The sequence below is a fragment of the Seriola aureovittata genome, chromosome 19 (genome assembly GCF_021018895.1).
Source record: "Seriola aureovittata isolate HTS-2021-v1 ecotype China chromosome 19, ASM2101889v1, whole genome shotgun sequence".
Taxonomy (NCBI): Eukaryota; Metazoa; Chordata; class Actinopteri; order Carangiformes; family Carangidae; genus Seriola; species Seriola aureovittata.
The window spans coordinates 9,748,941-9,773,449 of NC_079382.1; the positions used below are offsets into that span (position 1 = coordinate 9,748,941).

General features: G+C 38.8%; 4 protein-coding genes and 1 long non-coding RNA gene across 8 annotated transcripts in view; 2 read left to right on the top strand and 3 right to left on the bottom strand.

Moving 5' to 3' along the window:
* LOC130187458 (G-protein coupled receptor family C group 6 member A-like) overlaps positions 1-1,419 on the bottom strand; it is a 14,066-nt gene extending 12,647 nt beyond the window's left edge. Inside the window, exon 1 of the mRNA XM_056405093.1 lies at positions 1,290-1,419. The gene's annotated coding sequence lies outside the window, so the exon portion shown is untranslated. The remainder of the gene's footprint in view (positions 1-1,289) is intronic.
* Positions 1-10,368, top strand: part of tmem63a (transmembrane protein 63A) — a 15,339-nt gene extending 4,971 nt beyond the window's left edge. For all 3 annotated transcript variants that reach the window (XM_056405095.1, XM_056405094.1, XM_056405096.1), the window contains 13 exons: positions 233-350; positions 636-769; positions 1,295-1,438; positions 2,014-2,167; positions 2,252-2,358; positions 2,566-2,652; positions 3,936-4,001; positions 4,460-4,622; positions 5,264-5,369; positions 5,596-5,763; positions 6,204-6,319; positions 6,401-6,451; positions 6,912-10,368. In XM_056405095.1, coding sequence (XP_056261070.1) covers positions 233-350; positions 636-769; positions 1,295-1,438; positions 2,014-2,167; positions 2,252-2,358; positions 2,566-2,652; positions 3,936-4,001; positions 4,460-4,622; positions 5,264-5,369; positions 5,596-5,763; positions 6,204-6,319; positions 6,401-6,451; positions 6,912-7,052 — 1,555 coding nt within the window. In that variant the 3' untranslated portion in view covers positions 7,053-10,368. The remainder of the gene's footprint in view (positions 1-232; positions 351-635; positions 770-1,294; positions 1,439-2,013; positions 2,168-2,251; positions 2,359-2,565; positions 2,653-3,935; positions 4,002-4,459; positions 4,623-5,263; positions 5,370-5,595; positions 5,764-6,203; positions 6,320-6,400; positions 6,452-6,911) is intronic.
* Positions 10,362-17,336, bottom strand: LOC130187463 (uncharacterized). The gene is made up of 3 exons (XR_008830465.1): positions 17,257-17,336; positions 14,507-14,622; positions 10,362-10,756 (listed from the first exon to the last, which is right to left on the bottom strand). It is a non-coding gene; the product is annotated as an uncharacterized LOC130187463 (long non-coding RNA).
* rsph9 (radial spoke head component 9) lies at positions 16,407-20,326 on the top strand. Of its 2 annotated transcripts, none has more exons than XM_056405099.1 (5): positions 16,407-17,187; positions 17,289-17,454; positions 17,793-17,922; positions 18,015-18,104; positions 20,036-20,326. In XM_056405099.1, exons 1-5 carry the CDS (start codon positions 16,961-16,963, stop codon positions 20,194-20,196), a joined length of 774 nt encoding a protein of 257 aa, XP_056261074.1. In that variant the 5' UTR covers positions 16,407-16,960; the 3' UTR covers positions 20,197-20,326. The 2 variants fall into 2 exon arrangements, with proteins under 2 accessions (XP_056261074.1, XP_056261072.1); XM_056405097.1 differs by having other exon boundaries at positions 16,420-17,187; positions 18,015-18,161.
* A 79-nt stretch (positions 20,327-20,405) lies between these two features.
* On the bottom strand, positions 20,406-23,936 carry mrps18a (mitochondrial ribosomal protein S18A). The gene is made up of 6 exons (XM_056405100.1): positions 23,752-23,936; positions 23,162-23,193; positions 22,630-22,734; positions 22,406-22,529; positions 21,070-21,142; positions 20,406-20,949 (listed from the first exon to the last, which is right to left on the bottom strand). Exons 1-6 carry the CDS (start codon positions 23,897-23,899, stop codon positions 20,805-20,807), a joined length of 627 nt encoding a protein of 208 aa, XP_056261075.1. The 5' UTR covers positions 23,900-23,936; the 3' UTR covers positions 20,406-20,804.
* Between the last annotated feature and the right edge of the window lie 573 nt (positions 23,937-24,509).

The window sequence follows — 24,509 nt, forward strand, 5'->3', positions numbered from 1 at the left end:
CCTCGTAAAGCTCATTGTTTAAGTTTTATGGCACAACATTATGTTTCAGTCTCACTCTTACTGGTCAATATTTAAATTATGTTATATTTTGTATTCATGTCTGCAGAGGAAAGTGGCTGCAAGCAACAGTGTGTAAAGCATATTCCAGATTTAGAAGTATCTGTTTAAAATGTTGAGGCTCTTATTTTTACTAAGTTAAACTAAGTTGTATGTGTTTGTTTTTTCACTCCAGAATGCGAGCTGGAAAAAACCTGTGCTACTACGAGCGTGTCTTAGAGAAAACAGGAGAACGCGAGTTGATTAACCCCCGTTTGTGTGGGCACCTTTGTTGCTGCACTAACTCTGAGAAGGTAAGATGGACCAGATGATAGCACAGTTCTGCAGTGGTATCTGAATGCTTTTATTTATTTATTTTTTCTTTAATGTAATGATTTATAGCAAAAGTACATTGGACTAAATACAGATTTTAATAGCAGCAAAGTATAAATCTTGTGATGAAATGAAAAGCTTGTATCAGTGCTATTCATTTACAGGCACAGTTAGAAAGCATGTGAACTATTTTACAACAAGGTTTAAAAAAAAAAAAAAAAAAAAGTAAAGCATTCAATCCGTGTGTGTCTGTGTGCGTTCTTTAGGTTGATGCCATAGAGTATTACACCACTAAGGAAAAAGACCTGCTGGGAGAGGTGAGGAAGCAGGTAGACCTGGTGCCACAGCGCCCCCTGGGGATTGCCTATGTGACCTTGCAGACTGAGGCTATGGCCAAGTTGTGAGTAGCTTTTTGTCAGTACTTGCGTCTGTATTTACAGGTGGAGGAAACAACAATATCATCTGAAATAATATGGATGATACTGTTGTAATGAAACATCTGAGACATGATAAAACAATCCAGTCCAACACTAATGCAACCAGTACTACCTCTGTGAAATAATTTTAGTTGTTATTGTATCAGAGAGGCATTGATCCAAATCCAATAGTTATTTGTTTGGACATTCTTTCCTACTGTTTGCACTTTTCAAAATATGTTTCTTTTTTGTAAATGGAGCAACATGCTGTGGTCAGTGACAGTAACATCGCTGTGATGACAAGAAGTGATTGTTTGGCAAACAGCATGTGCCATTGTGTTCTGACATGTTGTTTCACAGCCTGGAAGCAGCAGTATTATGTGAGCTGATGATGCTTGTCCTCTGACTTGATCGGGACAGTTTTCTCTCAGTTCTACTGTCACCACATGACTTTTTGCTGGAAAACTAGTTAATGTGTATCTCAAACAGCTGTCATTTACTCACCTCAGCATTATGAAAGACTTCAATGCCCTTGAATGTGGCGGCACATGCTGCTGCTGTGGGAATGAGCGCCAACCTTCATCCAATAGTGGAACTCTGAAAGTGAACCAGTGGAGGGTCAGCTTTGCACCCCATCCCAAAAATGTGTACTGGTAAGGTCTGAGACACCAACCCTTCACACAGTATGTGCTCCATGCAGATCAAATGACTATGATTAGTTTTTGATTTTAGCTTTTTTGCATGATGTAATGCATAATAGTGGAGCACATTACATTATATTGAACACCAGTTGAATGATTTCATATGTGATCTTACTCACATTTATGATATTGTGGCCATATTGGTACCATGAAAACATCCCTGTGACACTAATTTCAACCATATGAAGTATCGATAAGATATTTCAAAGATGATATTTCAATATGTAGTGAAATCGATTATTTGTCCCACTCCAGTATAAACCCGCTTAGTCGCCTTGAGAATTCATTATAACCTGCTTATTCACCATAGGTTACTGTGGACAATGTCATCAGTGAACTGATAAATATTTAGCAAAATACCATTATTAAAAACATTTTAAACATGTTGATTTAGCTACCTCATGATAAGGAGTAGGAGGAAGAATAAGAATAAGCTGCACTCTTCTGTTTTCTCCACTTTGTGTTGCCTCTTTGTGTGTAACTGCCCTTCTGTTGCTTCTGTTTTTCCTATTTTCCCTGTCCTACAGGGAAAATCTCTCAGTGCGGGGTTTTTCCTGGTTCATGCGCTACGTGATGCTCAACTTCCTCCTTTTCTTCCTGCTCACCTTCCTCACGACTCCCACAATCATTATCAGCACCATCGACAAGATCAACGTGACTAAGCCCATCCAGTATCTCAATGTGAGACACATGCAGACATATATATTTGTCACAAGTTTGCTTTCAAAACTATGAATCAACAGTTTGATTTGCTTTTCACCTCAGAGCCCCATTATCAGTCAGTTCTTCCCCACTCTCCTGCTGTGGAGCTTCTCCGCATTACTGCCCACCATAGTCTACTATTCTACACTAGGAGAAGCACACTGGAGCAGGTATCTCTCTCTCTCTCTCACACAGAGACACACACACACACACACACACACACACACACACACACACACACACACACACACACACACACACACACACACACACACACACACACACACACACACACACACACACACACACACACAATGCAGTGATTGGTTCCTGTTAACTGAGGAAAATATTTTGATGCAGTGTCCTCTGTGTTTCAGGTCCAGTGAGCAGCTGAGCATGATGCGGAAACTGTACTTCTTCCTGCTCTTCATGGTGCTTATCCTCCCCTCACTTGGACTTACCAGGTAATTTGTGTTACCATAAATTTGGATAACCAACAGTTCCCAGCATGCAGGTTAATTTTGTATCTGTAGGAATAATAAATAGTTTAGCAATCAGTATATGTTAAATGCAGCAATAAATGGGGAACTTACACACTTAAAAAATGAGGAGGCGCAAGATGTGAATAGCAGTTGTGACACATACAGTATGTATCTACAGTAAAATGCCAAATGGGTTGTTGACATGAAATGTCATTTTTTCACACAATATAAAAATAAATATAAATAGTAATATAATAATTAAAATGTAGTGAAATGTTAAACATTTCTTTATTTTACATGGACTTGTTATAAAAACTGATTTGTTTTTAGATTTTTTTTTTTTAAATTTCAGCCAAATCTCAAAATTGTCCTATGGTGTGACTGTGTCTAGCATGGTTCAATAAATATATTCTTTTTAAATTAAAAATAAATTATTTGCATAAAAGTTTTACAACAGCATTATTTTACAAGTGTATTTTGGCATTCATTTATTTCACCCACACATTTCTAAAAGCATAGGGTCTTGAAACATTTTGTCATGGGCTCTGTTGTGACACCATATCCTGATTTTAAATCCACAGACAACTTTATTTGAAGAATCCATTTAAGGTCATGTTACTGAAGCCAATTGTGTAGTTCATGACATGTGTACATGGTTTTTGTCTCAGACTAATTCAAATACTTAAAAGTGTTGGGTCCTTTGGTGTGACATCCCAAATTTATATTTTTTAATTAAAAACTGTGTGTTAAAACCACATAATTATGGAAAATTATGCAAATGTTTGTCTCAAAATATCTTAAAGCACAGTTGAGTATTGAACATTAGGGGAGATATAATCATCACTTAAATTGTCATAATTTTCAATATTTCTGAAAAGATAACAGCAAAGTTTGACTTGCACATTGGGAAAATAGTGTTATTAATATTTTCATATTAAATAAATAACACTATATGAATCTTGCTATTTGTATATTATTTAAGATAAGATTAAGATTTTTTTCTCAAAATTTTTATGGACACATTATGGTTCAGTTTAGAGAAAATTAACTGACAAAGTTAGTGACCCCTTACATTTTTCACACTACACAAATATAGTGTATGTATTTTATCTTCAAAAATACAAAAAAAAGCATTTATAATATACAAGTACATATTTGTCAACTACTCAAATGACATGTCAGTTAGTGGTTGAGGATATTAGCTCAGGCTAATTGTTGTATTTTTGTATAGTTGGATTGAAGAAGGATCTTTTTTCTTTTTTCAGTCTCGCAGTGTTTTTCCGTTGGCTGTTTGATAAAGAGTTTCTCACAGGTGGGAAACTGCGGTTTGAGTAAGTATTCCCTCTTTTCTGCCCCTTGGTTTTTTTTTTGTTTTTATTTTATTCTAATCAAAAATGTACAAATGAATTAAAGTTTTAGTACATCATAGAGATCAATTTAAATTATATGCCATTTTTACAGATAAATAACCATACAGTTGCAATGTTTCACTCACTGCTGTTGCAGTCAGGTTTTGAATCTGGTTTTTACTTCAAAGTTTGGTTGTCATTTCAACTGTTTTTATAAAGTTTCCAGTTTTTGTTGAACCTGACATGCCCAGGAAAATGTGTGGGAAACACGAGAAAAGAAAATGTCCTTGCATGAGGCCTGATATTTTTTATAATTTGGGGATAGATTCATTTTATTTTTTTTAAATTTCACATTTTCTTTAATGTTTTGTCCTCACTGGTTTGACTTTATTTGACTCTTTTCATTTATCTTTTTGTTTCCCTTTCCTTCTTTACAACAGGTGTGTGTTTTTACCTGACCAAGGGGCATTTTTTGTCAACTATGTGATCGCAGCAGGCCTGGTGGGCTCTGGCATGGAGTTGCTGCGGTTGCCAGGGTTACTACTTTACACCATTCGTATGGCATTTGCACGCTCTGCTGCTGAAAGGAAATATGTCAAACAGGTTTGTTATGGTATTGTCCATTAAAGCAATGTCACACCAGGGGCCAGGGTTCTGCTGTCTGAGTGAAAATAGAGAAAAAAATATGTTTTGGACACAATAAACTTAAGAATTTGTAGTTCTTTTTTTGGGGGGTGTTGAGTGGCGCAGTGGGTTGAGCAGGCGCCCCATGTGTAGAAGCTACAGTCCTCGCTGCAGTTGGCCCCGGCTCGAGTCCCGCACTGCATGTCATTCCCCCTCTCTCTGTTTCCCCATTTCCTGTCTCTTTTTACTGTACTGTTAAATAAAGGCATTAAAAAAAAACCCAAAATATACTTTAAAAAATAAAAAAAAAGGAGAATTTGTAGTTTTTGATACTGTTTACTTTACCAGTATCAATATATTACTTTAGAACTTATTGTATTATAAATGGCTACCATTTTCTGAATATGCTTCAGCTGGACAATGTGTAATAGAAACATATCAAGTGCTTTGGCCAAAGAATGATCCATTTACTAAACTAAACAGATTTATGCAGCGTTGCCTTTTCCTGTAAACTCAAGTCAATGAAAAGTCAAACAAGTATAATGTAATATTTTATTTGTTGATTTCTTTAATCTCAGCCTCGTTTCAACATTTATAAGTAACTCTACTTGTGCTTACAGAACCAGGCCTACGAATTTGAATATGGAGCCATGTATGGCTGGACCCTCTGTGTGTTCACTGTCATTATGGCTTACAGCATCGTTTGTCCTATGATTGTGCCTTTTGGTGAGTAGTTAGTTGTGCTGTACACACACACAACACATTCCCTCATGTAAGGTTTATCATCAGTAGATCTATTTGCCATTCTCTTAATTACTCCACTCAGAGTTTGAGTTTGTCAGACTTTGCCAGAGACCTCAATGTCACTTTCATACATACAACATACAGTATGTCCAGTGGCTTCCATGGTGTTGTTCCTAATGGCTGCACTGTGTGTGTCTGACTCCATCAGGTCTCCTCTACATGCTGCTGAAGCACCTAGTGGACAAACACAACATGTACTTTGCCTACCTGCCTGCCCGCATTGATCGCCAGGTCCACCTGGGAGCTGTCAATCAAGCTCTGGCCGCGCCCATCATCTGCCTCATATGGCTTTACTTCTTTTCTGTCCTCAGAACAGGTAAGAAACCGGAAAAAGGTTACATTAGCAAAATCACCTGAGATTCATTGATGTGAATTAACCACAAGTGCTTAGCCACATGTTTTTGGCAGAATGAGCATTTCTGGACATACACAATTTTACATGCATGTGTTAGGATTACAGCCTGTTACTAAAAATGACAGTTTTTTTCAACATATATACTTTATTTACTGTGTATATACATCTATATATATATATGTACCAAATTTAACACGTAATTTAACATCTGTCAGATGGTCTAGTTTTTAAAGTGAGCTCATGTGCTGGTATTATCTCAAAGTAAACAACGGGCAAACTCGACAAACAGTATATAATTACTGTGTGATCATGTGTAGGCATTTGCCTACATGCAGCTCCATAAGAGAAATTTCCATGCCACTATTTAAACTTTCTGTGTGGCTGCCTGTGTGGTGTTTCAGGTTTCATGACCTCCACGTCTCTTTTCACCCTGGTGGTTCTGTGTATCACTGTCTTCATCTGCATCAGCGCCACCTGCTTCGGCCACTTCAAATACCTCAGCCCACACAACTATGCGGTGAGTGTTTTTGCTTCTGCGTGTATATGTCAGACAAATTTTTTCCATCCCTCACACTGAGCTCTCATATTTTTTTTGCAGGTGAAAGAGGAGGATGAGGACAATGAAAATGACGTAGAAGAAAACACCAAGGTACTGTACTGTACTAACAAATTCCATAGCATGAACCAAGATCAGACGTACTTAGATCTTATGGTTTAAATTTTCCCTATATTAATTTACGCTGCTTGTCATCCTTTTGTTATGTTATTCATTGACAAAGAACCAGTTCAGTGTTTTCTCATCGATATGCTTAAGTCCTGGCTGATCATAATACACTGTTGCATGCATTGAACTTTGGAACTTCCCAATCATTCTTGCAGGCCAAGTTCATGTCTGATGCATCCTTGTTTGCCTAGTAAATTTTCAGGTGCTTTATTGCCTAATCGTAAGCATTCTTTTGTATCAAAATCATACTTTGGCCATGACATGCAATATTGCATCAAACACATCAGGGAGGATAAAAGAGCACACAAAATGAACATTGAGAAACACCCAAAGGAGCATTTTGTTTTCAGCCCTCATCTCTCTCTTTTGTATTGTATAATTACAGATCTATCTTCCCAGAGTGCTCAATCCCAAATCACCTGTCAGCACCACACAAGAGTCTAAACCTCAGCAGTCTTATGGCTCCACAGAGGGCAGCTTGGCCTGCAACCCCAGCCCAGTGGAGGAAAGCATGTCAGATGGCTGAATCAGTATATTTCAACACAGAGTCAAAGCTTTGGAGCTACGATTCCCTCAACTCCTGATTATAAATTTTTTCCTTTCACAACGACTTCAGTACTGAGGTCAAGAGTACTTTTTCACTCCTACCGTCCTGCTCTGTCAGTCGCATTGAGAGAAAATCTTCAGACTGTACAAGAGAAGAAAGTGCAATGCATTCTAAAGTGCAGGGGCCTCATTTATAACTGTTGCGTACTCACAAAATGGGGCTTGAAAGAGGCGTATGCCACTTCCCAAGCAAAAGTTTAGAAAAACAAACTTGACGGAAGAATGTGCGCACCTGTACGGAAACTCTGACCAATGTGTGCGAACTTTTTGGAGACACGGGAAACTGGCGACGCAAACCTTAAGGTGGTGAATTGAGGCCAGATTGTAGAAATTAAATGATCAGCATCATTATACATAATCACCTTTCATTTGTAAAAGCAAACTCAAATCTCAAATTAAGTTCCACCCAAAATTTCATTAGCATCGTCTTACTATCACATTCCCTTCCCCCGGAGTGCAGAGGACAAGGCCTAACTGTAGCTACTGACACTCGTGGTCAGTTGTTGATCCACAGCAGCAGTTCAGTTGTGAGGATGATGCCAGAATGTGGCAGGTGGCTGGATTCAAGTCTGGCTTCTGCCTTTCCCCAATATAAAGTGTGAATTAAGTGTCATTTTCACCTCAACCATGTTAACTAGGCTAACTGATTAAATTACCATCATTTGCAGTAGAAATCCAAGATAATGTCAAGTAGTATTAAAGAATTGCAGAACAGAGCGTCAATAGTTTTTGATATTATCTTCTAATACTGTGCATATACAGTATCAACAAGTACAATTTCAGTTTTTGTGAGTAAAATCGCAGCAGTGAACACGACTGTGTGACTATGCTGTCAGGTACACAGAGCACACTGGAAAGACTGTGGTCGTTGCCACATACACACTCTGCCTTCTCCAGTCACCTCACCTAACACCACCTGCATTCATAGTCCACTGTGGCAATGAGAGAAACACTTATATGTTAGAGTTTTGAGTTAAATATTGTGTGTGTTAGATACTTAAATGTGGTTTCATGAGCTACGTATATATCTGTGGCCTATAGATGCTTAACAAATATGAAGAGGTGAGCTCCAGTGTCTCTGTGCTTGCTCGGTCCAAACTCTGACAGTGTGCAACAAAGCGTTGAAGGCACCCATCTCCATGTCTGATCATGTCTGTTTAATCTTGGGAATCCTGTTTGTAGCATTAACAGCTGCTGCAGGCATCAGCCTCTCAAACTTTGTTTTGTTTGTAACCCTGCCTAAATTCTTCACAGGAACAACATGTATATCAATATTCATGAGGGATTTGCATTGACCATTTATGGTTAATTGTGGGGTTTTTTTTGGAAGAGCATGAGGCTTGTCAAAGTGCACAGATTTTCAAGTTGATTGTGATTTATAAATGGAAATTGCATGGAGGCACGCATGCACACAGGTTTATAAATCTGATTAATTTTTTGCGTGTGCCATTTTCGGCTTTTTTGCAAACATACACTTTTAGTATGGCTCCTACGCACTGTTTTATAAATGAGGCTCCGACACTGTGCCATCCCACACTGGTCCAACTTCCTTACCTCTTGGCTTTTGGAAAGACGAGTGGACAATTTGTTAAATCTGAATTACTTTCTACAGGAATGAAGGTAAATAGTTATTTATTTGATATTTGGATCATTACTCTCACTTGATCAGTACAGCGCACACATCCATGTGAAACCTACCAAGCCGTCTCTCTCAGTGTTGTCTGTCATAAAACACGGCAACATGTCTGTTTCTATGTGAGACCTCTCTGATAAGGACCAATTCACCCTAGAATGTTTAACCAAAACCTGCCATTTCAATTAAGCCATGATGTGTAAGAAATTCCACTTTTTGCATGTGAATTATCAGAAGCAAATTATGCAACTATGTCCAGAACAAAATCATCAAGCCAGCATCACTGATGCCAAAGAGATGGACAAGTAGAGCTTTCTGTTTTTCTCCAAAATTCTCTAAAGTGCCTTTTCTGATGCCGGAGGACAATGCCAAGGGAATAACTTATTGCCGAATGTTTATTAGGCACTTTCATATCAAGAGAGGTCTGTCTTTTTGTGTACTAACAAGAACTTAATATTGTGACTTTACTCATGAGGCAATAGAGCAAATATTTATATCAGATTTGCAGGAATTTTGCGACCAAAAGCTTGGTTAAATGGTTGAGCAATGGTTAGTTATTTTCACTACTGTTTAAGGTACGAAAATGATGCTGTACCATTAATGAATGTTTTGAACAGGTCTATATATTGAACAGGTGTATATTTGTATTATTGTGCTTTAAAGTTATGTTTTTGAAGCATTTTTAAATGTGCATTTTATCAAGGAACTAAAAGCAAACAACCACCGAACACATGAGCATGTGTTCGGTGGTTGGTAGTAACTGTGTTGTTTTTTCACCAAGTAAAACAGATCAAATGTCTTCAGGTTGCGTATGTTAAGAGGAGCTCTGTCTTAGTTTTGTACATATGGTGATATACATTTCAATATTAAACAATCTTATGTGCTGTTTTCATATACAAAGGACAAGAACAATTGTGCAGTTCTGAGTGCTTCTTGCCATTCGGGGGCGCTGTTGAACTGCAGTAGGGTAGCTTAAACCCTGAAATATTCATAAAGCAGTGAAAAAGGACAAATGCACATTGTTGCATTGAGGATTTCTAACTTATTCTGACATTGGTATGAGCCTGTGTACTGGGCGACAACTCCAGTAGCTCCACCTCCTCACCTGATCTTTTTCTATTGTCTCCCTTTCTGTTGCCTTTTGCTTCCTCTTTTTCCTGACTTTTCTCCTTTCTCACCAGGGTCATGCCTTAGCTGAAAAAGACCTCTGTTGTCATTTTAAGGGCTGTTAGCGTGCTGACTAACAGTTGTTAAATATGACTAATGGAGTGCTAAGCTAACAATACATCTAGGTTATTAGCTGTGGCGAACAGAGCGGTTTTGGCCATTGGACGAGTGAGTCAGTGCACCCTAATGGAGCCACACAATAGTTCTTAAACTGAAGAAGAAAAATCAGGAGGAGCAGCAGCTACTGAAGTGGTTCTAAATGGCCCAACAACAAATTAGTTCTTCCTGGCTCAAGCATGTGATACACTTTAAGATCGTTTACAAATGATACTTGATATAAGGAGTGATATAAATTCTGTAAAATCAGACTGCACAAAGATTATTGTCTGTATTTTACCCCTACAGTTGAACAAAGATGAAATATTTCAAAACAATCTCTCAGTTGTTTGCTCTTTCTCAAGTATTTTTCCATTGTGTGTGTGTGTGTGTGTGTGTGTGTGTGTGTGTGTGTGTGCGCGCGCGCGCGTGTGTGTGAGTGAGAGAGGGAGAGAGATTAAGCAGTAAAGACACTATTCTCAGTGTTAAATGGTCTCCAGTATGCTAGAAGTGATAGTATTACTCACAAAATAGCCTGGTTTCTTGATGAAAATCTAACACACAAATCTAACTCACATAAACATACACTGCATGACTTCCATGCAAAGAGACTTGAAGACTGATTTGAAAAGACATACCTCAACAAAATCACATGAGAAAGCTGTGCGGGGTCAGGATGCGAGGGCACTAATAACTTGCAGATATTCTCATGTGGCTCTAAGGATGAGCTGGGAAAGAGATGAGAGTTTGATATTAGACACCTGATATACAGTCTGTTGGTTGAGTCTATTTAATGTGCATTGAATGTAGGTTCACCGTTGGAGACTGCCTTCTGCTAGCTTAGTGGAGCAGGAGTAATGTGGATGTTAGAGCTGCAGGAGCCTGGGAAGCAGCAGAAGCCAGACCTACAGTATACAGCTTTCCAAAACCACACACCAAACGTTGACCTGATGTTAAACACACCACAAATTAACTGGCTCAGTTTCGGCACACATGGTTCTTGGTCTCTGGTAATGGGTGTGTGAAAGTCTCATCTGAAGTTTGATCCAGTTACATGCAAACTGGGAGCAGATTGTGTAATCTCTTTTTTTCAAACAATTTACTCAGATATTGACATTGTTAATCTTTGGTTTTACACAAAAGTGCAGTGCTCCACACTTGACCACCTAAGTCAGACTTGACATACAAACTACCTCTTTCATTCTCATTACAAAACATGGATCCCTTAAATTTGTTTGGTAATGCTTTATTTTACTACTCTGTCATTGTCTAACAATTTCCAAGAAGTTTCCTGGAGATGTCAAACTATGTAATTTGGTTCAAATTACAGGAAAAATAGCCACTAAATCCAAAACAGAAAGCTCCATTTAAACCCAAGTAAATACTCATTCATCATTAATTTATTTTTGAAAACTTATTCTATTCTATTATTCTATCCTATATGAATTGTATGCTTGCCTGTAGAAAAATTACCCATTTTTATATGTTTAGCAGACTTGCTGTGCACCAACAAAATGACTTAAGGTTGTGCTAGGACCAAATTTGAACTAATTGAAAATAATAATAAAACAATTAAATAAAGTTTATTATTAATTAATTGGAAACAACTGAGCACTGTCTGTGGTTTGTCTTAGCTTATCTTCGCATGGCACATAATTCCCTATAAAATCACAATTTACCTTACACTGTTTTTTGTATGGATTAAACAAGACAGCATATTAATTAATGAGTTGAAAAATAAAGTATCAGTGTGCTCTCTGGTGGACAAAATATGTAATGAGACACTGTTTATAAATGATCTCATCTTGCATTTCTGTACTGGAATTTCTTGTTGAATGATATATTGATATACACATAGTGTATATTGGCAATAAGTTAATATGATATATTATCTAAGCCCATTTATCAGTGTATTTCTAGTCTGGTCTAAACTAACAGAGTTAAGTGTTGAACAGATTTAGATAATATAGAGAAGTAAATGAGGAGAGTAAAAGAATAAGCTTTGAAATTTGAGGAAATCAGATAAAACCTATTGATAATGATAACTGCTGTTTTTGAACAGATTGTTGGCATCCCAGGTCAAATGAAACAGCAGTGATTCAGCCTGTAAGGTATTACTAGTTTACACAACACGCCCTTTTCTGGATCAAAATATTTATCCAGTCTTAATCCAAACCTCTGTGACTGTGTTTTTGTTTAGGTGTGCAACCCACTGAACTCAGCGCCCTCAATGCATTCTTGGTATTGTTGTTGTCTGTTCTTTTGTACGCCACAGACACTATTATTTAGTCACTTCACTCCCTCTCTCTCAGTATTCACTTAATTCTGCACTCCCAGGCCACTGGACTTAAGAAACAGCCACTGTGTTTCTGTGTGTGTGTGTCTGTGTGTGTGTGTGCGTGTGTGTGTGCTTGTATGTGTGCGTATCAAACAGGAATTAAATCCATTTGGAGTTCTGAGGTTTTGGGGTCAGGTTTCCTTCATGTCACCACCAAGATCGATGGATGTGACCTCTGACTGCTCCAATTTGTATATAAACATGGCACTGGCCAATCACAGCATCGCGTGGGATCGTGCCAACCAATAAGAACGTCTGGCAGCATCGTGCTCTGTGGCACTCCCATCTTTTGTCCGTCAGGATTAGTGCCGTGGCAACGCTGGTCGCCTGGGAGGTGAGTTTCCCAGAGAAGCGGGACCAGGACAGAAACAGACCGCTTCGTTCCAAGTATTACTTCCTTCCCGGCCAATTGGGAAACACAAATGAAATGGTGTGTATGTGTGTGTCACTCCGTGTCTTGCAACTCCAAAACTTCCACCTAGACTGCCAACTCTAATGAGGTGCCATCCTGAGCAACAAGCTCTAAGTGTGTTTGCCTGTGTGAGTGAGTGGGAGGGTTGGTGAGGGGCTGTCCTTGTGTATTCTCTTCTGTGTGGGGTACTCTGTGGAGAAGTCACCCCACTCTCCCTCCCTTTTTTGTTGGTGGACTACATTAGCCAGAAGGGCAGAGGGCCAGGCAGCTGAAATCACCGCTGCTGATCAAGCATGTGACTCCAGACCGAGCCCTTTTGTTTGGACAATTACAGCCAACACACAGAGTCCTGAAATTGCACTGTGGCATGGGAATAGGCAAGCATGGGAATGAATAGACATTAGAAATTATTAAAATATGCTTGTGTTTTTTTCAAATTGCTGTTATTGAAAGAAATTGTCTGCAATAGGTTTTTTAAAAAAATGTATAACCCTTAGACTTTCATGAAAGTCAAAGCCTATTTTTCAGACAACTTATGGTCGACATTTTTATATACAATATAGTGGTTTTCATTGTTAGTGGCACAGACAGTGACGGTATGTATCAGGGTACAGTCTGTCATACATCATTTTCTCCTCGTCTGACTTTTTAAACCTGAACTATGTCTGACTAAAATGGAAGTTACACCAGTCTTTTATACCAACTCCACCTACTCCTCCTTGTGTGCAGCACTATCAGCCATTTCTTCATTTCCAAACAAAGGATTGGATCTCACATTTTCTAAACGATTCGCTGGTCCTGTCTGATTACAACGAAGCCTGCGACAAATCTTTTTCCTTTTCTTTCTGGCAGACTTCACACGATTTAGTTCATTGATACCTTCCACTGGTGTAGTTACGTCATTGCCACTTTAGATCTATGAGCGCTTTACCGGTCAGCACGGTATAATCAAAATCCAGACCATAGGGCAAATTCATACCAGTGCACTTTCTGTATCGTCTATATATATAGACTCTATACCGACCACCTCGAGCTACAATACATACATGCCTCATTTCAAATTAATGTCCTGTGCATGTGAAGACAATTAAAATCCAATGTGGGAATGTTGGACCCTGCCACTACCAGTGAAGACTACAGAGAAGTAATAATAACATGTATATACACTGAGAGGCTATTACAGAAAAGATGGCAACCCTAAATAGTATCAAAAATTGGGTTTCATTTCAGGAAGGTCTTAGGGGTTATAACTTTAAATGGTGAGGACATAATTGTAAGAATTTGTATTGCATCCAAATTAAGTTCGCAACCCTCACATACTTAGATTTCAGGGCCATATAAGTCGTCTGGCAAAAATGAACACAGTAGAAACAGGATTGTCTAGCACATGATTAGCCCAACTCTGATGCAGACAGTCTAAAATCTTTTGTTGGACAGTAGCCAATCATGTTTCTCCAAGTGTAACCTAAGCCAACTTCACACTGCTTACACTGACTAAGACTGCTGGAACTGAGCCAGGATAAACCAAACAACCGATGGTCCGTTTAGCATCTTTTAAACAGGATTTGCTTCATATGCTGCGCATAGCAACCAGTGATTTCAGCACTACTCGGTCTGCCTGAAATCAGTCAACTGATAATGAATAACAATATATATATATGAACTAAAAAGACAGTTTGAATACATTAAAGTGTCTTAACAAAAGTGACGTGATAGGAGAGGATTCACCTGTGGCCTCATGACACTGGAGCGAGTGGAGGATGAAAACCCTTTGGTTAAATGTCGCAAGGCTGTTGGGTGATCGTGCTGGTGACAGGATGGTGGAGATTTGCCCAATACCCAGTCTAAAAGACACAATCACAAAGATATTTAAAGATCAGATTGGTAGACAGATGACTGATGTCACATATTAATGAAATGCGTGAATGATGTTTGACAGAATGGCAAGGAGAAAATGAATGAAATTTATGAATGAAGATATGAGCAGAAACAAGATCTCACCAGGAGAAGACAGAGAGAGAAAAGATTTTCATTATTGCTCAATGAAGCTTTTTACTTTGCAAAACTTTACCAGCTGACCACATCTACAATAACATAACATTAAGGCGTAAAATCACTGACTTTGGCAGAAAGCGATTAAACCAAGTCACATCACAAATAGTTCAGACAGAGGCATCCCACTATCAAAATAAAACTCCTTGCTACGTCACCTATTCAGCTTTTTCAGTTGCAGGCAAAGCATTTTTATAGCCACAACCTGAAAACACACATGCAGACATATATATATGTGGTGCCTTATTTTCTGGCTCTAAATCCCATTCGGGAAATCGCAGTAAGCCCAAAAAAAGACAGCCTGAGTTTATGAGAAGCTGGCAAGTTACCTTGAATTATGGCCATGGGAAGACATAAAGTAAAATATCTCCAGGCTATTGTATCTCATTAACAATTACAGGTGAACACGAAACCTTTCTTACGCTGTTTCTGTTCCATAATTTCCAGATAAACACACAGAATTATTGTGTGTACACAATGGCATTCTGCAATGATTTCCAAGCACTATTCACTCCTATTCCCATGTGCCATGCAGTCATGTTAGAGGGATCTGAGCGTGCATCCTGCCAGCTGTGCAAAGGGCTTATCCGATTCTGTCCTCCAGACACTTTGGTCAAAACTGCCAGACACAAAACTGCCAATCTTTGGTCCTTCCCCTTCTCTGCATGCTCCCCTCTTTGCCATGAGCTTCATGGGTGAAAGAGGGAGAGTTTTTGAAGCCAACACAAAGAGCCCACACGATCAGCACTAAGGAGAAGTTAGCAAGAGTTCAAAAATGTGAGATGCTGTCTGTTAGAAAATGGAAAATTGGTTATTTTACTAACTACATTTGACATTCTAACATTCATGTACTGTATATGTAAGTACAGCTCAGGAAACTATGTTGTGTGTCTTTGCTCCTCTTTCTCACACAATGTATGTACAGCACATGTGAGTATTAGTCAGTGGGCTCTATATTGTAAGGGACTCAACATGTACACTTCTGTCACATAGAGCAACAAAACTAAGGAGAGGAGAGGAAAATGTAAATTAATCAATGTCACAATCAATAGGCAAAATAAAGCATTAACACTGTATGGACAATATTGCACTACAGTTAACCATAACAACAACATTAAGAAAAAAAAAGAAATGATACTGACGGTAGCACAGCAACTTTCAACAGGTTTCTCTTTTAAGTGAGAAAAATATGTTAAAATAATGTAGGCCTACTGTAATGTATTGCACATTAAGTCTCTTTGTGGACCAAAAGCACAGGTGCACTCAAGTACATTAATTATGGTTACATTCAGTTTAGGTGTTCCCTGATTTTATGCATGAACTAATATGCATCCTCACTGTAATGGCTTATTTGGACACTTATATGGAATGGAGCCATTATTAACGATATTAGTTACACCTGTGTTTTCCTGCTGTGACAGGTCGTCTGGCCTTAGAAAACGTCCATTTTCCTGAGGCTGGTTTAAGTTTCTGATGTTATTAAGTGTGATGTCTGATGTTGCAATAATGTGATATAAACAGATATTTTGTTCAGTTTTGGTTACCATAATAGTTACACAAACTTCTGAGCCAAGTGTCTGAATGCCAGCGCAGGACTTATCCACAATACCTTTCTTGTGTGTTGATACTGTACCTGTAAAACAACGAGGTTGGGGCAGAAACAGCATCAGGTCATTACATATTCTCCCAGTGGCAAACTATACTGGATTCAGTCATGTTGATATGTTACGGACTGTGGCCACTTTTACTAGAGCTGCTGCTTCTTGCACGCACACACTTGAGAGGATAGGGCATGACGTCAGACCAGACTTGCGCGTGATCTGGTTTGTATTAACACCACATTGAAACACACCCAAAATTATCTGTTAACAATTTTGTTTTGTTTCTATTGTGTTAAGTGACAGCACACTCAACAACACACGTAAAAAAGTTATTTGCAAAAAGAGGAAGGAAAAAAAAAACAACAACAACTCGAGCGCTGTTATGGTAACCATGTCAACGCGGTTTGTTGTCATTAGCAACCAGTGTAGCAGTGTTCTGACCTGAACGCTTTTGTTAGTTGAAAAAAAAATATCGAATAACGTTAAGATAAGTAATATCTACGCTGTAAAGCCGCTTATTGGATAAACAATGGACTCAAACTCGTTATACTATTCCTTGGAACTCGTTGCCGGCAGTGGATGTACCTTAAATGTTGAGCAAAGAACCGCCCTACAGACTTCCTTGGTGATACTGAAGAAAAACTACAAATTCCATCGAGTCTTGTTTTGGGGCAAAATATTGGGATTAAAGGATCATTACTTTATTGCTCAGGGGAGAGGAGAAGATGAGATGAAGGATAAAAAGAATCTGTATAGGTAGGGTAGCTTCAACTGGGATTCTCTCTCATTTGCCACTGTATATCTGCCCTCAACTAAGTGCAATACCTGTTTGTATATCTTTTGGCTGTCATCTCCAGCTTCAACTGCATAGACTGGTTCCTGCTGCCCCCTGCCACAGAGTCTATGATTGATGAAGTGTCCAGAGCTGCCAAGACTCGCTTCATAGGAGACCCCTCATATGTGTATGAGCATCTTGAGATCCGCAGGCGAGGAGGAGATGAGGCTGAAGAGGAAGAGGTATGGGTAAGTGTGACCAGTACTGTGTAGATGTGAACGAAACATAGAAGACTGTCAGATGAAACTCAAGACCAAATACTTTAGTCATACAGAAGAAAAATACTTCAGGACAGCATTATACAGTAGAACTATAAATAAAGCCAAAACAAAGAAGAATGTGGGACCACCAAAAGTATCTCAGGTAAGTAACAAACAATTGTTTGTTTTTTTTCATTAAGGTTTAGTGCTAAAGAGAATTGCGGATTAATCTCAAAGCTGAGGTGATTTATTTTTTCAGGTAGATATTAACACTACCTGTACGGTCATGAAATTCCAGCTTGGTGATGGACTATTATTTGTTTCAGACCAAAGTCAGCGAGGAGAGCAGGCTGGCAGTGACAGTTCATAAGATCGATGAGGAAGTGTCTGTGGTACCACGTGGTGCTTTCGTCAAGAGTCCACATGGCCTTGTCCAGATCAACCGCAGCTTTGGCGGTAAATAAATATTACTGTGTTACACTGTGTAACTTGCTAATTCAGTCCTGAGTGTAAGTTTGAACTTTTTGTCTATGTGCATTGTTCCTCAGGTCTGTCTCACTCAGAAGCAGGGAAGCTCGACAATTTCCTTCACTTCAGCGAACCAAAGAATCTGAGGAAGAAATCCATCCTGGAGATGGGTAAATTGAACCCAGCTATTGACTTCCTGGATGTACTGAGTGATGACATTCCTAAAGGTGAACCCAAAGGGCGCAGTCTACCCTACAATAAAACATGTCACCTACACTGTCACATACAATTGATAAAATATGACATCTTACAGGACATCTTGCACGTATTTCGGTACTTGAAAACCCCTCTCAGCAACCCCTTTATTATTTTATGATTAGTTAGGTCTTGTAAAGAAAACTATAGAAACTATGATCTCAACCCATTAACACACAGATACAGATATTCTCTTAGTAACATGTTATCGAGGCCATTACAGCTTGAGGTTATTCACTCACAGTGTTCCAACTGCCGTGCTACATTCCAACTAATGAGCTGTGATGTTAAAGAAATCATTATAGTGACTCAACTCACTGAAAGTCGGGGGGGTACCTTCCAAGTAACAGAACGGAATCATTTTAACCGTAAAATGGTAGATTAAGCTAGACTACACTGATAAACGCCTTCTGATATCAACCCATCTGCCAGATGGAAAAAGTTTTCCGAGAATGTTGGAAGACTTTCCCTTTGACTTTTCTCATGAAATTTTTACAAATAGCGCTCTGATAAGAATGCTACTGTTATTGTTTTTATGAGAAATATCTTGCCTCTTAGTCCTGGATCAAGCCACACATACTGAAACAGAAAACAGTACATAGAAAAGGACCACCAGAAACCAAACTGATTTTAAATGATAAATGGGACTGCACACATCTGCAGATCAAACTAAAACAATTCAAGTGACAATAGTGTTGTACCAAGTTTTAACTTATTTATAATAAATGACTACTGCAAGTTACTTTCTAGAGCACATAAGTGTTGTAGATTCTTCAGTTCACTTGTGGAGGCTTGTTTTCTTGAGAAGGGTAATTCCCCCTACACAATACTGTACTGCCTCTAATAATTTATTTAATTGTCAAATATATCATTTTGCGGTAATGTAGTTGAAAGCATGAAATGATGACTGAGTCTTTCAGGTTTCTGTTTTTTTGTGTTTAAATGCTGTTGAGCTGTTGAACAGTATACCATATGTTGGGGAAAAAAAATCTAACTCAGGAGGCAGACGATAAGCAAACATGAATAGTGTAAAAAGAACAATGTGAATTGAGTGTGAAAGACAGAAAAAATGCTTAGCGTCCATGACCAAGCATGGAACAGATGTCTGGTTTAAGAGACCTTCCACATGTGTATATGTTTGTGTGTGTTCTTTGAGCTGATATGGATGTCAGCAGTGTCATCACTGCAGCAGACACTATACAGCTGTCTCAATGCCACACTCACTGCAGCTGTCATAACAGCAGATCACATGCATTTGCTGAAAAGGAGAAAGAGTTAACATTTTTCAAATGGTACTCTGGGGAAAATGTGGTATGATGTATCTCCACTAAAAGACAGGTGCTTTCCTCTGAAACTCTCGTTTCCACAACCAGTTTCCAGCTCCTGATTTATAGCTTTAGGCTTCCCCTTCTGCAGCAGAAAGCACCTGGGCATTACATTCCAAACTTCTAAGCCATTTTTGCCATTAGTTGTATCATACTTTGTCAGCTACATTCAAAGGCAGAAAAGTAGTGAAGCGAATGTCTTATTTATCTTTTGTGAAAAGGAATCAATCAAATGGCTTTTGTGTTTACATACTAGAAGGTCTAGTTCTAGTATTTAATTCCATGAGTTCATGGACACACCCCAACATATTGAGAAACACGTTAGACCATAGATATCAAAAGTGCAAAAGGTTGATTTATTGGAGTATCCCTTGGCTGCCCCTAGCATGTGAATAGTATAATCGTCCTGGAATAATTTCCAAAGATTACTCTTCTCATCTACTTCGCTGTCAGAGAACATGATGTATCAGCCCCTTGCATTTAACATCAACTGTTTACAAGTTTTTTGCATTTGTGTGCAGGATCATGGAGTCTCCAGTTTGAATGTGCCAGCAAAGTGCGTGTGCTTCGCAGTGTGTTGTGGCTCGGCCTGACCTTCTACCATGTGCCAATGACACCACAGCACGGATACATCTACATCGGTGATGGGACCAAGAATTTGGACCTTCCCTTCATGCTATAGAGACGTCTTAAGACTTATTTTAAGCTACAAATTTCTCATGTTTCTCTGGTGTTGATATCAATCTTCAAAACCAAAATGTATTCTATGTAACATATCTGTCTTGAAACAAATAAAGGGGTTCAGTCATGCAGTTTGTGTCTACAAGTTTTTGTTCCATTTAGTTCTCATGCATAAAAGATATTCCTATACAGTAAACAAATGTTGAGAGGCAGAGTAAACAGACGTTTTATTTGCACATCTGTGTTGCCTTGAGTATACACAGTCAACATACCACCTACTTTGAATGCGTAACACTGACCCGGTTGTTGTTCACATTAAGTTGTCAGTGAGTTCACATCAAGGGCTTTTTTGAAAACCCAGAGACAAAATGGATGGTTCTGTGTGGGGCTCAGCGTGATTTATTAAAAGCATGACGAAGCTTAATAAACAAAAGGTAGAATAAATACAGATGGATGAAGCTTTTAGGCCTTTTCTCAAGGTGGTGTGACAAAAGTCAGGGTAAACTGCAGATGTAGCTGAAGGGCGTGGAAACCCACTGCATCCTGCATAATGGGCCCGTCTACTCTCCTGCAGTTGCTCTGCCGATTTATCAGGCTTTATGGTTTCCTTCAGTGTTTCATGTAAAGGGACTTGACACCGTAACGCACATTGTTCTTTAGTACTGGGTCGCCAACTGACATGCGCTTCTTACACCACTTCAGTCCAGTTTTATAGATGGGTTTCACTGATGTAATGGACCAGCGAGTCAGGTATCTGTGCAAAAAAAAGATGTAAAACATATAATTGATAATGGTTTTAACTGCACTGGACATACATGATGAGAATTGGTAGATAATAGTGAATAACATACGTGAATACTGATGCATACATCACCTGTTAAGTTGTGGCTTGGGCCTCTTCGGGACATGGCCCTCTGGAAGTTTGGGTTTGTGGTCAGGGAGGAGACCTTGAACACAGAGACAATCAGACAAGTTCAACTTAAATGTGTCAGAGACTTTGTCTTCAAAAACAACTACACATCAGTAAGTATGGTGCAAAAATGGACAAAATAAAGATACATTTCAGTTGGGTGCTACTTAGGGCTGAGCGATATGCAAAAAAAAAAAAAAAAAATCATTGTGATTATTTGGCAGGTTTCGCGATATGTGATTGCGATTTCAGTTGGAATTGTTGTTTTAGCATTTCATTTTCACTGAAAACAAAAAATGCGAATGTGATTCTTATTGAGTTTTGTAAGATTACAATCATAATATATTAGGGATTAGAGTAAACACTAACCCTATCCTGTCTTGGCTCAGGTTACACAACTTCTTGCCATTTGGCAATGTAAGGCTCCAGAATAACCTTTCCACTGGTATCAGTTTTCTTGTGAACAGAAGTTCCTCTTTAGCTATGTTATAGACAGTGTTGAACTAGGTGACCATTTCATTCACCTCCTTTGTTTGATTAATCATCTAAACGCTGAAAAGAATTGGAGAGGGGCTGTGGGTTTTGGGTGATTAATCATTCTCTGTGGGTTTGTGCTTCTTATTGTCATTGTGCAACTTCAAAGTTTCCAGCTTAAACGGTATTGAGCTCTAGTGAGTTGAGAGTTGCCTGCAATGGACGGGCCGCATTGCCTACAATGCACACACACAGCAGAGCATTCCCCCCATACCACACCTACAGGTACTGCATTAGCCATTGTGGTTGAACGAAGTACATTGTCTTCTTCACTAGCTCAGTCGATCTCTCCCTGCCCGCACCTACACTCTCATTATCAGTTGTGTCAGGACCTCTAGTTGGCTCTCCTTCTCCACCAGCATCCTCCTCTCTTTTCTCATTTTTTGAACACTGTTACAGCCAAGTGAATTGTTCCATGTTAGCAGGGAGAGACCAACTGAGCCAGTGAGGAAGATAAACTACTACTCTCAACCACAATGGCTAACACAGTACACGAGCCACAGAGGCACCAAAACAGCCTGTAATGATCATCATGTATTCTCACACGAAATTTTAACTTGTACACTCTCAAAAAATTGGTCACATGAGCCCTGCAGTGTCAAAATCAATACCTTCATATGAGTCTTTGTCTCCACCACTAAACTGCAATTTAAATTCGCTGAAAGCCTTCAATAATATACCAACATGCCGTGTGTCGAACCACACAAACAAAGTGAGGATATCTTGGGATGTGAAACAAACAAGGGGTTTAGACAGTAACACAGACCTGCTCTGTGAGCCATCTGCACACAGATGGCAATCTTGCGATGTTCCTCTGGGCAGAGACCAGTGATTCTCCTTGGCAACATCCCTCCATCTGACCTGATGAACTGACTGAGCAACAAGACATCCTGGGATAGAAAAACAACAAAAGCATCACTTTAGACAGCTGTTACTCTTTCAATATTATCTCTAATTATTTGGTCACTGCATGCCTGTGAATGCCTTTACCGTGTAATTGTATTTGTGCTGCAGGTTCCACCTGTAGATGGGACATTTAGCTGAAGGGTTTGGAGGTTGTGGTCCTGGTGGAATGTCCACGATTTGTCCCTCAACCTGACAAAAGATGAACATTAGTACAGTTTGTCTAATAACAAACAATGGTAGCTTCTTTGTCAGGTTCATCTTTTTAGAGTAGTGTGATTCACTGAAAGTGTTTCCTTTTTAATCCTGAGTACCTCACCCACCCTAAAATATCTAACTGGTGGTTTTAGAGGTGTGCCAATGCAGGTCAAAGTGGCCTCTCTTTTGGAAAACAAGGTGAAATGTCAGCCTCTAATGTTTGTATAGCTCTCATTGCAATTAGTGCCTTTTGGTGTTCTTTATTGCCATTGTCATGTTGCATCTAAAACCATTAAAACATTGGGTGAATATCACATATAAAACTGATAGAGGGTTATATATCCAAAAACCAAAACACTATAGTAGATAGAATGCATGTACAGTCATTGTCAGTTTTAAATTCCAGCATACTTTTACTTACAATTATTGCTTTACCCTCTTGCTTCTCCACAACTGTAAAAAGACATAAAATGCATAAGATTAGCCATAAATTAATTAGCCATTAATCATGGACACAAATAGTGCAATTTCTATTTTTCTATACAGTCTTCCTAATCTGTGAAAGACATTTACAGCAATTATGGCGCCATGTGATACAACCTTTAATTTGTTTGATAGCAGGTAAATACAATTTCAGTTGAGTCACCAACTCAAATCAAACTTGACAAGTAGCGCTTATATGCAGTAAATCTTGACTCATTTGAGGCTACAATTAATGTGTATACATACATTTATGTGTAAATGATCAGATGTCAATAGGGAAGGACTGCCTACTTGAACTCATGGCTTCTGACATTTACCTAAAGTAATTTATTTTCTTTAACATATTTTGTTGCATTTGCGACAAGGTTAAGACGAGGCAGTGCTTCCTCAAATGTGTATACTGTATGCAGGTCTTTCTGTGATGAAATAACTGCGCTGAGATGCCTGATATCACTGCCTTTACATCAACATGCTACCTAGCTAACACCGTGACAGGGTAAAACCGTTACGTTTACAGAAAAGTCTCACCTTGGCGGATCCCTCTACTCTGGATGGTTAAAGCAGACAGCTGGGGAACATTTATCCTTTGAAGGGCACTCGCGCTGGTCCCTGTACCGGCTAATTTTAAGCCCGCAAATGAGGTCCAAACAGACCTCAACACATTGCGGGCCGCCATGTTTAATTCCTGACCTTCGCCTTCGTCTCTTCCTGTCTGATAGTCTCGCGAGAATGAAAAGAGCGACACGCTCGGTGAAGACTTCTTATGACATAGTAGAAAAGCTCCCCATACTACTCTGAACAATCTCGACAGAAAATAGGTTACAGAAGTACACAAATCAATATTAAATTGCAACCGTGCCAATGCATGATATTTTTTTGTATTTTATGAACTGGCTTGATAAAAATAAGTCTTATGGCCAAGAGGAAATTCCTTTCAAAATCCAGATAAATATATTCATTGCTGGGCTTTATGAACCTTCATCAAAAGCTTTGCCTCAAAGGACCACATATTATGAGCCGAGATCTAGATGTGATTAATCTTAAGTTAACCACAAAACACACTGCGGCACAATATCAAACAAAATTAAACACAAGAGGAAAATACCTACAAGAATGTCTTTAAAAAGACATATTGAAAAGACATTAAAACTCTATCTAAGACAGAGAGAAAAAGTAAAAAAAAAAAAGTCATCTAGATAAAGCTAGAGGAGCCCTAGAGGAGACTTTTCCAGGTATTTATCTGCAAATAAGGTTTAAACATAACGTGCCAGTGCAGATGAAAATAA

Bases quoted from the DNA above. Each gene is read 5' to 3' on its own strand.
- mrps18a (XM_056405100.1), bottom strand. From the start codon at position 23,899: ATGGCGGCCCGCAATGTGTTGAGGTCTGTTTGGACCTCATTTGCGGGC. The intron at 22,735-23,161 runs GTAAGTAAAAGT...ATCTTTTGTCAG, and splicing joins AAGAGGGTAAAGCAATAATT to GTTGAGGGACAAATCGTGGA. The intron at 22,530-22,629 runs GTAAAGGCATTC...TTTCTATCCCAG, and splicing joins AGCACAAATACAATTACACG to GATGTCTTGTTGCTCAGTCA.
- rsph9 (XM_056405097.1), top strand. From the start codon at position 16,961: ATGGACTCAAACTCGTTATACTATTCCTTGGAACTCGTTGCCGGCAGT. The intron at 17,188-17,288 runs GTAGGGTAGCTT...TGTCATCTCCAG, and splicing joins GATAAAAAGAATCTGTATAG to CTTCAACTGCATAGACTGGT. The intron at 17,455-17,792 runs GTAAGTGTGACC...TATTTGTTTCAG, and splicing joins CTGAAGAGGAAGAGGTATGG to ACCAAAGTCAGCGAGGAGAG.